The sequence below is a fragment of the Bos taurus genome, chromosome 1, assembly GCF_002263795.3.
Source record: "Bos taurus isolate L1 Dominette 01449 registration number 42190680 breed Hereford chromosome 1, ARS-UCD2.0, whole genome shotgun sequence".
In the NCBI taxonomy this organism is placed as follows: domain Eukaryota; kingdom Metazoa; phylum Chordata; class Mammalia; order Artiodactyla; family Bovidae; genus Bos; species Bos taurus.
Genome location: NC_037328.1, coordinates 154,025,047 through 154,041,764, shown reverse-complemented (window position 1 = coordinate 154,041,764; position 16,718 = coordinate 154,025,047). Strand labels below are relative to the sequence as shown.

The window sequence follows — 16,718 nt, the reverse complement described above, 5'->3', positions numbered from 1 at the left end:
GAGGCCTTTTGACCAATGTGCATATTCTTCAATAAACATCAAAAGAGAAATTGTCCCACGTATCTTTGCCTTAAATCGATTTTAAACGAGTTCATTTCTGAGATGAGAGATGACTTTTTTAAGGCCAGGTAATAGTTATTGTCTCTTGATTTGAAAGATCAGCAACCAAAACCCCCAAGAAATTAAGGACAGTTTCCTTATTTATGAATTATGAATATTCCCCATATTGACACTCAAAATTTGAAAATCAAAAGAAGTCCATTTTGCCTATTCGTATCATAATGCAGAACACTTGACCTTTCGGTTTTATCATAGCTAAAATTTACATAAGCAGAATTTTATAATCCAGCGTAACATTTGGTTGTGAAACGAAGGAATGCATCAGCATGTGGAAATGCCGGTGCGTTAACAGTTTCAAGAGGCGGTAACTGGGATCCATTCTCCTTGCTAAGAACTCACTCCTTCTGTGCCCGGTCTCACCTGCCCTGCGTCAGCTATGCAGTCACGGCTGGTAGGGGTGGCCACTCAGGGAACACGCAGGAGGAACAGATGAGCGCTCGGGGTCTCAATCTGAATGGCAGGTTAGAAATGCTCGGGAACCTTTAACAGCCATGGACTCAAGCCATGCCCCAGACTACATCAATATGCTTTAAAAGCTCCCCGCATACCCCTCCCGACATCCCATGTAAGTCTGTTATGCAGAACCAAGGAACCAAGAAATTCCTTGAGAACCAAGGAATTAGTATTTTCTTTAGCCACGAAGAAACACTTTTTATATCTGATTTTTTTTAAAATATAGTATCAAAAAGATGAAATAACTTAGGAGCAAAATAGACGATGCAACTAACATTAAAGGAAAGAAAGAGATTCTCACTCACCTGCCTTCTGACAGTGTACAATCTTTTCATACACAGCGTCTGCATTCTCGATCAGCGCCTTGAGGGACTGGATCATCTGCAAGGGAAACACCCGGACAGGCGGTCACACGGACAGCTGGATGCAGGAGGGTCCCTGCTCGGGCCAGGCCCTCCCCCGGCGTGGCTGAGCGAACGCAGCCACAGGCCCCCCACCTGACACCCCACTCAGGTTCACGGGGAAACTGATCAAGTCACACCTCCCTACACGAGCGATAAGACCAGACGGTGAGGAATGTGTCCCCAAGGTGCTCACACTGGATGTGACCCTCGAGCCAGCACCGAACTGAGTCCCTTTCAGTATGAAAAGAAATGGACACGGGTGCACATCCGATCCGTCCTTCATGTTAAAACCTCATCACCTTATAGAAAGCTGCAGCACCCAAACGCCTCACTCAATTCACCCAAGATGCCTCCGTTTGAGAAGCGGTTTAAAACTTCCGATGAGGATCAAAAACAACATTTATGTGATACATCAGGAATGCTATCCCCCAAGCCAGTGTCTGCAGCGTGCCTATGAGTGATTTTCGAATTCCAGCGCTGAGGTCCTGCTCCACTGCATGTGCTTGATTCAGGAGCTATGCCTGAATTAAGAAAAAGGAACAGGGTGCAGCTGACCCATTATTTTATTCACCAAAGTGCTGGGGAAAGATCTGTCTGAAGTAAACTTTTTGGCTCTGAAATTGCTATGAAAATGGGAAGGCCAGATTCAGTTCTCATGATTCAAATAGGTACAATTATAATCCTCGCCATAAGGGTAGACTCTCGATTTTTGTATTCATATTTTTAAATTTAATTTTCATTTCATAGTGGAGTACAGCTGATCTACAGTGTTGTATTAGTGTTAGATGTACAGCTAAGTGCTTCAGTTATACATATATCCATTCTTTTTCTGATTCTTTCCCTATACAGGTTATTACGGAATACTGAGTAGGCTTCTCGGTCCCTGTTGATTGTTAGCTTTTTGTATTTAAATGTCCAAATATTTCATGTGATAATATTACTCATCTCTGCTGCATGGCCATTTTACTTTATATAACAAACACCACTCCATCATTTTCCATTCCTAAATTCTGCCTAGTTTTTCTTTATAGTACTTATTGCTGGCTGCCACAGTACTTATTTTATAGAAACTAAATGTATGTAGGTTGGATATTTATGTAACTTGAAGAGCACCATATTTTATTAGTTGTACTTGTTTAAACTAAAGCATAATCAACATGCCTCTTAAGAAGTACACCAGATTCTTAAAGTGAGTCACACAGCATTTATCAACGTCCACTGTTCTAAGAAAATGCCAGTAAACACTGTGAAGTTTGAAGGTCAAAGCAGGTGCTCGCTCAGGCCTTCATTCGTTATCTGTGAGGTTCCCTCCAGGCAGCCCTTGAACGCCACTGGGGCCGGTAACCGAAAGGACTCAGCCGCTGTCTGCAGGAAGTCTACAGCCCCGTGGCAGGCCTCCCGCTTGGGAATGCAGTCTTTCCACACTCGCTCTTCAAGATCTGAGTCATTCCTATAAATTAAAATATTCTACTTTACAGCGTGACATACTGAACAGGCAGTGACAAAAACGAATAGTTCAGAACTCAATGATACCGATGGAAAGTCATTTGTACCATTCCACAATTTGCATACTGAAAAGGTTCAGACCGTCATCAGTAACCTTTCTCAGCTTTGATGTCGAGCCAAATAAGACACACCAAGAAGCCAGGACGTCTTCCAGCAAGGATGCTGGCTGTCCCAGCTCAGTGTCAGGGAACTGGCCAATCGTGCCTCCCTCTCCCTCATTCAAACTGAAGGGGGGGGGGAGCAAAGAAAGGCGCCTGGCCGTGAGACAAGGGGGCAGTGCAGCAGTGGTAACAGCCGCGAGGGAAGACTCGGGCCTCCAGACAGCCTGTGGGGGAAGGTGGTCACCAGAGGTCCGCGCCGGAGGGAGCGGGGGTGCAGGACAGGCACAGCTTCACGTGGGTTCCTCGGCTTCGTCACCCAGCGCGAGACCATAAATGTGGCGAGCCATAGTTTATTTCCCACCTGCAGGCTGAGTTTAATGAAAGGCATGATGAGGGTTCACAATAATGCAGGGATCAGAGGAGGGGAGGTTTGTGGCTGGAGCCTGCACAGAGCAATGTCCCAGGGGGCTCCCCTCCCACCTGGGGGCCAGGCACCTCCGGGGGCCCCATGTTAGCAGAATGAGCAGGCCTTCCTGTCCTGCGCTCACTAATACTAGCTTTGTTTGAAAAGCCTGCTGTGACAAGGCTCAGAGCAACAACAGCTCACATTTTTATTCTTAGAAGCATCTTCCAGTTTCAGGTATCGCCAAAGGCGCTGCACCTTTTAAGCGCAAAAGACAACAGGGCTTCAGAAGCCCACGTTCCACTTCGAGGAGCTGGAGACGGACACCGCCCTGCCCCGAGCTCTGTGCCGCGGGAGGACCCGTCCTCTGCCCCGGGGACGATGGGGCCCTCAAGCTCCGCGTGCGGGACCCTGAGGGTGCTGAGTGCCCGTGAAGGACAGGAGGCCCGGAGCCCCGAGCAGAGGGTACTCACAGAGCCGGGGTCCCGCGGCCGCCACCCACGTGCTCCCAGGCCAACACCGAGACCCCTGAGCCGGAGCAGGGCGTGGGCCGGCTCAGCACCACGTCCTCCTCCCAGTACCGGGACGGAGCGGCCCCTGAGCTGCACGCAGCATCTACACCACGGGGGCGGCCAACACCCCGGCGGAGGGAGGCAGGCACCGGGAGGAGATAGGGCAGCCCCATCACCGCGTGCGGCGCAGAGCAGCGGGGGTTCCGCGGGGACAGGCCCAGGAGACGGGGTCACCGGTCAGCAGAGCCCAGACACTGGAAGGAAGAAACCCCCCGGCCTCAGCGGGGGCAACTCCCTTGCCCCCCCTGTCACGGAGTGAAGTCAGCATCCCCTTGGGGAGGAGGAGCTGCCGGCTTGGCCCGTTTTGCAGCTGCAGAGTGCGTACTTATAATGAAGCTTGTAGTCCCGGGAGGGCCTGGGGCCGGGAGGGCTGGGCCGGGCCGGCCTTCCCACCCACCCGCCTGGCGGGCCGAGGTATGGCTCCCACTCGGCCGACAACTCTGCCCAGAGGCGCTGAGGGCGCGGCGGGGACGCGTGGGGCATCGTGAGCGCGGGGCAGGACCAGCCTCGGGCCAGGTCCGCCACGCTGCAACGCTGTGATCACTGATGGTCCGAGTGCCGGCTGAGTGAGTCCGAGTGAGCGTGTCGACGCCTCGCTGGCCCCGGGGACCTGCCAGCGCTCTCCATCTCCCAGGCCCACGGGAGGCGGGCGGTGGCACTGGTTCCACGGATGAGAACTCGGAGGGCTCCAGAGCGAAGCGTCTTTTCCAAGGCCGCCTGGTGTGCGGGCAAAGGCTGTAACTAAGCACCTGGGCACAGGTATCGCGCGTGACTCGGGGCCTCCGCGGTGCCCACGGTACCACGCCGGGTCCTGACCACAAGCAGAGCTGCCCGAGAGCAGAGCGCACCCCAACCAGGACAGGGGCCAGAGGCAGGGGACGCCCGGCCTCCCAACAGGCTACACACTGGATGGACAGCATCTCCCTCCTGACGTGGGCACACGAGTGTGGTTTAAATGACGTTTCTACAAAGCACTTTGCAAAGCTATTTTCTTAAGGACAACGGTAAACAATTTCCTGGGCTCCACTTATCAATTCATTATTAAAAAACAGAAGTCATTTACGTTTAATATAAAACCAATAGAATACGCACCTCAGGCTAGACAAAAGCAGATAGATGGGGCGTGACATCAAGGGATGAGTTGAAGGGAAAAACTGCTTTCAGTTATCTAATTTTCTCTGCATATGTTACATTAATATGTCACCATAATGCAAGGCCCGGTAGAGTGACTGGTTTTATAACCACGATTTGCATTAATGCAAATACATTCATCAACACTCCTTAAATGCACAGGTGTTAAGTCTCAGCGCCGACATCACACATCCAGCTGCCAGCCCGAGTGACTTACCACGTGGAGCCTCACACTGTTTACAAGGCACAAGATGCTTCTACACCGCTGTTGTTAAGGGCTTCCCAGGTGGCGCTAGTGGTAAAGAACTCCCCTTGCCAGTGCAGGAGACTCAAAGATGTTGAGTTTGATTCCTGGATTGGGAAGATCCCCGGGAGTAGGAAAGGGCAGCCCACTCCAGTATTCTCACCTGGAGAGTTCCGTGGACAGAGGAGCCTGGCAGGGCTAGTCTGTGGGGTCACAGACTCGGACACAACCGAGTGACTGAACACAGTGGATTCTATATTAGTGTCCAGTTACGAGTACCTCCTAAATTTATGGAACTAATATGTTAGGAAAATCTATTGATTTAACATAGCCCAGAAACCCAGTTCATAAGTCAAGTTCAAGATAAGGTTTCAGGACAGGACTCAGGCAGACAAAAAGTAGGCAGTTTCAACTAAACACAAAGTACAAATTAAAATTCACATTTTATTAAATTGAAAAGAAATCAGGAATGCCTTTCATAAAAATGCCTTGTTTTGAAAGTTAAACGTCTCTGTCTATAGATATGGTTATGGGAAAAACTATTACTAATTATTTTATCTTACTATATTCCTGTAGACCACTTATTTTCTGTTTACAATTTGCATCTAAGTAAGAACATTCTGTTTTCAGAATAAGCAAATCTATGTCTTTTTGTAAGGACTTTATGTCAGATTTTGGACAAGACCCCAAATCTCCTTTCACCCCAGGGACCCAGATTTTGATGATTACAAAAGAACTTCGCTAGCAACGTTGAGTCCGTGGGTGAGAGCAGCCCCACGGCCAGAGCGCTGCCATCTTCTGAGCCCTAGACTCCCCTCCCTTCAAGCCGGCCGACAGTTTCAGACCTCGGACGCTTCCTCCCGAGCCCTCCCGCACGCACCCCGTCCTGACACACGGCCTCTGCAGCTGTTCCCAGTGAGGATGCAGTCAGAGGAGGGCTAAGGCTGCGTGAAAGAGAGTGGCCACACGGCATGAAGCGGGGGTTCTTTGACACAGACCCTGTGACCGTGTGACACACAGCAGGTATGTGTGTCCCCGACTCAAACGTTAACAGCTGGCTGTCATTCGCAAACTCATCAGTGAGCTGGTACCAGCGATATGCAGCCCACCGCTGCCCCACCTCCCCACACCCCAGACCCCCATGGCTGTCCTTGGAGGACAAAGGATGCCCCGGCGGCAGGAGCAGCTCAGGACCAAGCTCGTGGCAGGTGCCCCGGCGGCAGGAGCAGCTCGTGGACCAAGCGGGCCCCTCTTAGGACCCTAGGGACGGCTAACCACACAGCACGCCTGAACCGAGGGCCAAGGTCTGCAGAAGACAAGCCAGTTTGGTCCACAGCAGCGGTTCCCACCCATCCCGGGTTATCCTGTGGCAGTCTCTACACTCAGTGTCACGAGAGGACCGCCACCCTTGTGCTCCATGGTCCGACAAGTCAACCCACCGCTGAGAGCGAAAGTCCCTCAGGAATCTTTGCGCTTCGGCGGGTTTTTGTGTGTGTGTGTGTGTTCTTGAAAGTAATGTCCTCTCTGAGTTAACAGCACTACTTTTGTCTTTATCACTTTACAATAAATATTACTGCGCAGGTGAAGAATTTTCAAATCAAATGTGGGAACTCTTGGACCTGGGACTTCTAAACTGAAATGCAGGGGTAACGTGTTCTTTCACGAAAGCTTCCCAGCACAGCAAAATGTCACGCGGTTGAACTAATGGAAGAGAAATCATTTATGAAGTTCTTGTTGGAAATTACAACGTGGCTTTTTAATACTTGAACAGAATATGAAAATCACACATCTCTGCCAGGGCACAAAATTCACGAGGCTGTGGGTTCTCTGCCCAGCAGCCGGCTCACCTCACATGCGGGGACACCACCCAGGGCCTGGCTCATCACCCCATCCAGCGAGCTCACTGCGAAAACACTTTCCAAACAGCAAACTGCTTCCAAAGGGACTCGCCCTAGTTTCCCCACGAAACTCGACGTCCACGTTTTCACTACGCACACTACAGAAAACCATCAGGAAAATCCTCTATCAGAAAAACGAGAAAGAACTCTCCCAGACAAAGACAAATATGAAATGAGATCACTGACAAGCAGACTCAAAAAACACGATACAGATGAACTCCTGTACAAAACAGAAATAGACCCACAGACGTGGAAAACAAGCTTACGGTCACCAAAGGGGAGAGGTGGAGGAGATAAACTAGGAATTTGAGGTTAACATATACACACTATTACATATAAAATAAATAACCATCAAGGACCTACTGTGTAGCACAGGGAGTTATACTCAACATCTTATAATAAGCTATAATGGAAAAGAATCTAAAACAGAGTATGTATAAATGTATGACTGGATATATGGAACTGTATCTACGCGTAACTGGACCACTTTGCTGTGCGCCTCAGACTAACCCAACACTGGAAAACCACCTATGTTGTTGCTATTGTTCAGTTGCTAAGGTGTGTCCTGCTCTTTGCAACCCCGTGGATTGCGGCAGGCCAGGCTCCTCTGTCCTACCCTGTCTCCTGGACTCTGCTCATATCCATGTCCATTGGGTCACGATCCATTGAGTCAAAGGGGCTTGAGTAACTCAATGAATCTACGAGCCCCGCCACGCAGGGCCACCCAAGACGGATGGGTCATCCTGAAGAGTTCTGACAAAACGTGGTCCACCGCAGAAGGAAATGTCAACCCCCACCACTATTCTTGCCCACGGATGGTATGAAGAGGCAAAAAAAAAAAGTCAACTATACTTCAATTAAAAAATAAAATTTAAAAAAGAACTGGCAGATGGAAGGCGTTACTGGATTGTCAGCCGAGAGGCACAGAGGAGCACAGCTGGATTCTGCTGCGCACGGCCCGTGGGCTGGACGGGAGCGGGAAGGTCAGAGACCCACGGGCAGCGTCACCAAGTTCAGCAGACACTCCACTCGCCTTGGAGGGATGCGTGGGGCGTGGCGAGAAAGGGGCCAGGCTGGAGAGACAGGGGATCAGGCTTCTAAGCTGAGATGTGCTGTGATTCAGGCAGAACTTGAGGCTGTGAACAAAGGGCGCGGAAGAGGTGGGGTGGGGTGTGAAGGGGGTGGGAAGGAGAGGCGGGCTGGAGACAGCTGTGAAGGGACAGGGCGGCGCCAGCGACTGCCGCGCCCGGGGCCCAGATGGAAGACCAGAGACCCAGAGGGCGACCCTGCCGGGAGGTCACCCGGCCTCGCCCAGCAGCTGTCAAGCGCTTCCTGGGCTACGACGCGCCCTTCTGGTGGTGGCGCCCCACGTTCCTGAAGCCACGCTCAGGAAGTGGAGTTCCGCCCCAGCCGGCTGGAAGGGTTGGTGGTGCACTGGAGGGGGCGGGGGGCGGGCGGGGGAGGGAGGGGGGAGGGGAAGGGGGAAGGGAGGGGAGAGGGGGGAGGGGAGGGGGGAGGGGAGGGTTCTGCAGCAGCCGGAAACTGGGAAAGCTTGGTTCGGGGGTCGGAAAATTGGGACTGTTCTGCACGGAGGTAGCAGCTGAAATGAACTCATCTCTGAGGGGGATTTTAAAGATAAATGAAGACATCACGGCAATGCTCTAGAACCTCTCAGATTAATAAGCAGAGGGAACCAATGGAAGAGACGCGGGCGGCGGCGCCCGGGGCGGGGACAGAACAAGGCCGCTGAACGTGTCCGAGCTGGGAAGGGGGTTTCTGGGAGGTCCGCAGTGTCCGGAGCTCCGGACGCGGCTGTGGGGTAGCTCTGGACAGTCCTGCGCGGCACCAACGGCTGTGCTGTAATGTGACAGACGTGCTCCTGAGAACCATGCACCAGGACAAACAAGCTGTGTGGCGAACACGGGTCTGGGGCACAGCACTCCGCCATTCTGCAGTGACACGTTAGGAAGGGGCAAGAGCAGAACACAAGCGTTGCTCTGTGCTGCGTGTCCAAGTAGTTAAGGAGCCACACGCAGCCCTAAGCCTGGCGAGTGGGACCCGGCCTTGAGAAAGACCCGGAGCTGCTTGTGGGAGTGGGCGGGGGGACGGGCTGCAGCTTGTGAACTTCTGTGAGGGGCGTGAGGAGGGGTCTGAGGTCTGATGAGAGGTTTGAACTGAGATGTGGGGGAAGAAAAGCTGTGACCAACTTAGCGTATCAAAAAGCAGACACATGGTTTTGCCAACAAAGGTCCGTCTAGTCAAGGCTATGGGTTTTCCAGTGGTCATGTATGGATGTGAGAGTTAGACTGTGAAGAAAGCTGAGCACCGAAGAATTGATGCTTTTGAACTGTGGTGTTGGAGAAGACTCTTGAGAGTCCCTTGGACAGATCCAACCAGCCCATCCTAAAGGAGATCAGTCCTGGGTGTTCATTGGAAGGACTGATGCTGAAGCTGAAACTCCAATACTTTGGCCACCTGATGCAAAGAGCTGACTCACTGGAAAAGACCCTGATGCTGGGAAAGATTGAGGGCAGGAGGAGAAGGGGATGACAGAGGATGAGATGGCTGGATGGCATCACCGACGCAATGCACATGGGTTTGGGTGGACTCCGGGAGATGGTGATGGACAGGGAGGCCTGGCGTGCTACGATTCATGGGGTCATAAAGAGTCAGACACGACTGAGCGACTGAACGAACCGCACTGTGGGGGTGCGGCTCAGGACGCTTGGTGACCCGATGCAGCCAGGGGCTGTCTGAGGCGCGTGTGCATGCTCCGCTCACTGAGCTGCGGTGTGAGTACCCACTAGTGTTTTCTTGTGGTCAAAACAGTACACAAGTAAAAACAAATTCGTTAAAACTGTGTTAGATTAAAATTGTTCCCTAATGTACCACTGTCATATTCAAATAAATTTACACTTTCAAAACAGGGGTTATAACTGAGTATAAGAGCATTTCAAAAATCATGCAGTTTTCTTGTGAAGCAGAGTTTAACTCTCAGTATCTATCACGTTCAGCTGAAGGGTGCTCTTGGCACCACAGAAGCCTGCACTCAACTCTCTTAACAATCGTTTCTTGCCAGAGAAGAGGTGCCAAGTGCTGTAATAAATCTGGAGCAAATTATGAGTCAGGAGTGACCCAGGGTCCATATTCAGGAAGCCAAGGATTCTCTGGCTTTTCAGTATGTTCTGATCTGTCGTGAAGTTCACTGCGGAGCTAGGGCCACACACACCTCGGGGTGGGGCTGTGCCTCACGAAACTCTGGCCTGAGCTACAGCCTGGATCTCTCAGGTACTACATTTCAGACCAAACCCGTAAATAGCATCCCAACCCATCCGCAGCCATTTAGCTGAATTTCCACACGATGAAAAGCCTCCCCTATACCGTCAATGACTCCATCTACCCCTCCTCACACCAAAGCAATATACTACTATATCCACACACTTAGGGCTTCATCTCACACATTAAACGTCAAGTTTTAATTAAACTGCAGTCCCTGAAGTGAGTTACCAGGTCAACATAAAAGCAAAGAGACGTTAGGCTTATTATACACAGAGTAACAGAGGTTTCAGGCTTTTGGTAAAGAGTCTGCTTGCAATGCAGGAGACCTGGGTTTGATCCCTAGGTCGGGAAGATCCCCTGAAGGAGGGCATGGCAACCCACTCCAGTATTCTTGCCTGGCGAATCCCAAGGACAGAGGAGCCTGGCGGGCTACAGTCCATGGGGTTGCAAAGTTGGACACAACTTATCGACTTCACAGAAAATATAGGTTTTGCCTGTACTCACCAAGATAACCATTTGGATTTAGTATAAAACATGGAAATAAACAGCATCATGTAGTCAAAACAACCAGTTTACTGCCCTAGGCTCGCTCTTTCTCCAGTTGCTGTGTCTCCCGGTGCACTGGGACGGACCACATGTTTACATTGTGGGTACTTCTGAGAGGTACTTCCAGCATTAGCCACTAGAAGTCCGTAGTAATACACATTTGTAGGCTGGAGGAGAGGAGAAAGGGGCAAAGGGGAGAGAAAACACCATAAAGAGGAAATGAAGGAGGTGCGGGGTGGGGGGAGGCATATAGAGGAATAAAAACAAAAAGATAAAATCACAGAGTCAGAGTTCAGAGGAACTAAAACAGTGAATGCAACAGGGTGACTTATCAAAAACCATCCATCAAATCAGATAAAGTTTTATGCAGACAAGTGAATAAACAGTAACGCCAGAACCAAACTTTGATGCGGAAGGAATTCACTCATATTATAATAATTAGATTAGTTGAGACTTGGCATCACTAGAAGCCTCCAAGTTCCTAAACAGGCTTTGGTGAGCTCGGGGCTGAAGCTGGGAACGGCAGAACAGAGCAGGGAAGACAGAAAGGGGCTCTGGGAAGCCAGGAGTTCCACTGCATTGAGAGGTTAGTGACAGAGTCAACGCACAGATCTGAAATGTTTATCCCACGGTCAATGTCAGCAAAGTTTTAAATTTTCTGCACAGTTTTAGTTTCAGAAGTACACAGAATGTCAACAAGTTGAAAAGAATTTTGATCTTGCACTGCTTTCTGCATGATATGATTATTTGGAGAAAACAAAAATTGGTGAAAATTGAGCAATAAAACAGAACGTAAACCCTAAAAAGGAACCCTGATGCAACTACAAAACTATCCAGAAAAAGTATATAATTACTACCAGTTCATGAATAATACGCCATCCTGGGCTTTTCTGTGTAGAGAGCATGTATACAGCACGTTTGCACGCACTCAGATGGTAACAACCCTCTTATTTCTCCATTTTATGACCAACCTCATGTGATCAGAAGTCTCCTTAGGGAAGAGTTCAGGGCATTCCATGTCATTTTTGCACATGATTTCTGTGGGAAGCCATATTCCACATTCTCACGCTGAACAGGCTCCTTTACAGCACGTGATGAATCATGTCGCAACATGGTGACCTCAGGGGTGCACACACACCCTCATCGTCCCCCAGGGGCTCTTGGTCATAGCAGCCCCTCGACACTGTAAAAAGTTTCTCTGACTTTCCCAACTATGGTAGCAATGTGCTTAGTGACACCCTCGCACCATCTCAGCATGGAGTTTACTGGAGTGCCGTCATTTCGTAATGTGGTGCTAGTTTCTGCTGTTCAGCGTGGTGAATCAGCCACAGGTAGACACACACCCCCTCCCTCTTGAGCCTTCCTCCGCTGTTGTTATCCCAGCCCCAGGTCGTCACAGGGCACCGAGCTGAGCTCCCTGTGCTACAAGCAGCTTCCCACCAGCTCTGTCTCACACGTGGTCGTATACATGTCAGCGCTGCTCTATCAATCCATCCCACCCTCTCCTTCCCCCACTGGGCCCACAAGTCTGTTCTCTATGCCTGCGTCTCTATTCCTGCCCTGCAAGTAGGCTCCTCTGTACCATCTTTGTAGATTCCACACACAGCAGCATGAAGTCTGAGCCCACCGTGGGCTCATATATTCCCTGCGGTCACTAGAGCAGGAAGGTATATGAGTCTGTGAGGGCTCAGCAGCCAGGAAAGGAGCTCTCCACTGGGCCGGGTGGGCAGCAGGGGGCTGGGAGGCTGGGATCCAGGCCTGACCACTCGCTCCTGCCTTGAGTGAATGCCTGGGAACGGGGAGAGGAGGGCGGGGCCCCAGTGGGATTTCCCCGGTGCCCAAAGTGTTAAAGCTGGCGGGCTCAGAGGCTGCATTCTGGATGCGGGGGAGCATCTCCAAAGAACTGAGGAGGTTTAAAACCTGGCTTAAGCCACCCCTGCACGAGAAAAGGGGAACTCGGTGAGCAAGCTACTTCCGGAAGCTGTATCAGGAACTCCTGGATGCTGCACAACTCTTTCAAGTCACCAAGGACCGTTTGGAGCTCCAACACGCTCATTTAAAACCATTATTACAAAATTAATTAAATTTCAAAAGATACAACTTGAATTAAAATAGTGCCACTTTTATTACCATCTCCTTATATCAAGGCTTTTCTCCAAGGGGATCAAGGTGATTTAGAAACTCCTAATTAACAGGCGATAATTCAATCACAGTATTACTATAAGGTTGTCATTAGTTTCTCTCAGGTCTGCGGTAGCTAAGTATAGATGTTAGTTAACAGAGAACAGCAACCAGAGACTGCTCCGTAAGGAAGAGCAGTATATTTTGAGCACCGTAAAGAGTCCACAGTTCTCTGGAACGCCAGAGGAAGGAGGAGGGCAAGATTCATTTGACCGGCCAAGACGGTGTTCAGGGTACAAACCCAGGCGTCCTTCCCCGGGGTGACCACAGAACTCACGTGCTCCTGCGTCTTCCGCTTTCTGAGTTAGAGAGGCAACTCCCCTGAGCAAGGTGGTGGGAAACCCAACCTTCTGCTTTTCACTTCAAAATTTTAAACCCGCCTTTATGAAATGCAATAACCCCGCCTCCATATACGGCAGCGCTGGCGCTCTGAGGTCTGAGTGCTGTGAAAATGTCCACACTGGGCGAGGTCTCAGCGCATCAAGGGCTGCACACATCTAGCCTTCGAAGGAACACACTGACCCGGTACTGACCACCGTGCACTGAGAGCCTCCCGTGCTCTGGGCTGCTGACGTGCGACCTCATCCCCTCTGAGGCGGTGAGACCCCGCCTGCTCCGCAGATGCAGACGCAACGTGCCGTCACGGAGCGCGCACAGGGCAGGGACCCCGCGAGCTCAGGGTACGCCCCCAGCACCCCACTCACCGACTTCCCGGGGTGCACGCACGCTCCCCCTCCGTCCCCCAGAGGCTAGTCCTGGCGTCTCCGTGCAACAACGGTGTCGTGCACGTGTGTTCACACCAAGCACATCTGCCCCGGGGCTGCAAGAACTCACAAAACTGAATTCACCGAGGCGTGTCCTGGGCCAAACCCCGCAGCCCACACCTGCCGGGGGCCAGCTGCCCGGAGAGTCGGCGCACGACCCCGGGGAGAGAAGGGCAGGGTGGGGACTGGTCGCGGGGGGCTCGCAGACTGCGATGCTGTGTGCAGGGTCTAGGTTTCCTCCTGGAGCCTGCGGGCCTTGGGGGTGAGGGGCGAGGCAATGCAGCGGAGGACGGTGACGTGCGGGCCAGGGGCTTCGGGCGCGGCCCGCCGGGAGCCGCAGCCCCCTGTGAGCTCACGAGGCGCTCATTCTCCGAGGACGCGTTGGGAGATTACAGAACTCTGTACACAGGCCACGTTCCCCTCCCGGGCCTGCGCTGGGTCCCGCCGCCCTCCTGTCCGACCTCCTCACCCCTCCACTCCCCAGCCCCGCGGTGTCTCCTCCTTAAAGAGGGCGTTTCAGGAAAGACCACGCATCCTCTGGCAACGGGCAGGGGAGACTCAGGGTGTGAACAGGAGGTACATGGTGCGGGCACCTGGACCCCGGTGCCCCCTTCCCGGCCTCCAGCCCCGGGTCCTGCCGTGCCCCCGCCACCTCGGGCCCCGTCCTCTTCCCGGCCAGGCCCAGGTGCCCTCACCACCTCAGCGTGGGCACCACTGGACCCTCTGGTACTGATTGGGGGGGCGGTCCCTGCACCCTGTGGTCCTACCAGCCCCAAGCCTGGCCCTCCCGAGAAGGGCGTTCCGTGAACGCGTAGACCAGCCGAGCTCAGGGAAATGCAGGCACCCTGGGACGTAGAAGACGGAGGGCAGGAAGGACCCGTGAGCCCTGTGTCCTCCAGACCCAGGGCGCTTTCCTTCACTCACTCCTTCAGTCATTCACAAACATATTTTGAGTGCCTGCGGCAGGCGCTGAGGTTGGTGGTGAGCAGGACACACGTGGTCGCTGGCCAGACTCAGGCCCAGATCTGGGGGAGGGAGAGAGGGGTACCTTACAAAAAGGACTCAGATCAATGGATGCGCGATTAGAGCTAGTGATGAGTCTAAGAAAGACGCAAGGAGGGCCTGTGACCCTAGAGGCCCACCCTTGCCCGAGGGCACAGGGTCTGCGCTTCAGTTCCAGGTGGGGTAGCTGTTGTTCAGTCGCTCAGTCATCTCTGACTGCGACACCGTGGACTGTGGCCCACCAGGCTCCTCTGTCCATGGGATCCTCCGGGCAAGAATACTGGAGCAGGGCTTAAATGGCAGTGGTTAGGAAGGCCTAGATTTCATAATCGAAGGGAAAGCCCCCCTCCCCGCCTGCCTGAGGGGAAGGGGAGAGGAAGCCGGGTGTTTCCAGAAGAAAGCAGAGCATGCCTACCCACTCCGCCAGCTCCCCTCTCCCTGAAGGACAGGCTTGATTTGACTGAGACAGGAGCAGCAGTCCTCAACTCCTTTTTTGAGTCTCATCACCAAGCAGAATCAGTATTAAAAATCTTGCTAATACCGTGCAGAGGACTTAGCTACACGCTTTATTGGATTATAACACAAAATTCGGCCTGATGGCCACCACTCTTTGCTGGAACAGCACGCTGTCCTCGCAGGCGCTGTGAGCAAACATGGATTTTCACAGGCCCTCCTCTCCAAGGCTTGCCTCTAATGTTTTAATTCCGACACTGACAAGTCTTACTGCCTCAAGGCTCCCTGTCTCGTCCAGGACAGAACTCAGGTGCCCTCCTCTATGGGGAGACAAGCAGAATGGTGTGCTGCGGATCCACGTTCAAAACACACAAGTACATGATTAAAACAAAAGAAGAAGAAAAAGAAAGGAAACCTCTAAAGTCATGATGTAAGCTGCTCAAAGTGAAACTGGAAACAGTCATCAAAATACCCTGAGGACTTTTGCCCTGATTCTCATTTTGAGGGGCTGGCAAACTTTCCCTGTAAAGAAGCAGTAAACACTTCAGGTGACCGCTCGGCTCTGCTGCCACCGTGCGTAAGCAGACACGGGGTGTGTCATGGACGGCTCGATCAGACTTTCCTCATGGACACTGAGGCTCCAATTCAATATGATTTTTACACGCCGTGAACTTTTATTTTTCAATCATTTAATACATAAAGTAAATGGTCCAACAAAGGTCTGTCTAGTCAAGGCTATGGTTTTTCCAGTGGTCATGTGCGGACGCGAGACGTGCGGACGCGAGACGTGCGGACGCGAGACGTGCGGACGCGAGACGTGCGGACGCGAGACGTGCGGACGCGAGACGTGCGGACGCGAGACGTGCGGACGCGAGACGTGCGGACGCGAGACGTGCGGACGCGAGACGTGCGGACGCGAGACGTGCGGACGCGAGACGTGCGGACGCGAGACGTGCGGACGCGAGACGTGCGGACGCGAGACGTGCGGACGCGAGACGTGCGGACGCGAGACGTGCGGACGCGAGACGTGCGGACGCGAGACGTGCGGACGCGAGACGTGCGGACGCGAGACGTGCGGACGCGAGACGTGCGGACGCGAGACGTGCGGACGCGAGACGTGCGGACGCGAGACGTGCGGACGCGAGACGTGCGGACGCGAGACGTGCGGACGCGAGACGTGCGGACGCGAGACGTGCGGACGCGAGACGTGCGGACGCGAGACGTGCGGACGCGAGACGTGCGGACGCGAGACGTGCGGACGAATGTGAGAGCTGGACTATAAAGAAAGCTGAGAACTGAAGAATTGATGCTTTTGAACTGTGGTGTTGGAGAAGACTCTTCAGAGTCCCTTGGACTGCAAGGACATCCAACCAGTCCATTCTAAAGGACATCAGTCCTGGGTGTTCACTGGAAGGACTGATGCTGACGCTGAAGCTCCAATACCTTGGCCACCTGATGTGAAGAACTCACTCATTTGAACAGACCCTGATGAAATGGTATGGACCTAACAGAAGCAGAAGATATTAAGAAGAGGTGGCAAGAATATACAGAAGAACTGTACAAAAAAGATCTTCACGACCAAGATAATCACAATGGTGTGATCACTGACCTAGAGCCAGACATCCTGGAATGTGAATTCAAGTGGGCCTTAGAAAGCATCA

The 16,718-nt window shown here is 52.4% G+C and overlaps 1 protein-coding gene across 1 annotated transcript in view; it reads right to left on the bottom strand.

The window, feature by feature from the left end:
• Positions 1-16,718, bottom strand: part of PLCL2 (phospholipase C like 2) — a 213,500-nt gene that overhangs the window by 53,831 nt on the left and 142,951 nt on the right. The window contains exon 4 of the mRNA NM_001192255.2: positions 879-954. Within this exon, the coding sequence (NP_001179184.2) occupies positions 879-954 (76 nt within the window). The remainder of the gene's footprint in view (positions 1-878; positions 955-16,718) is intronic.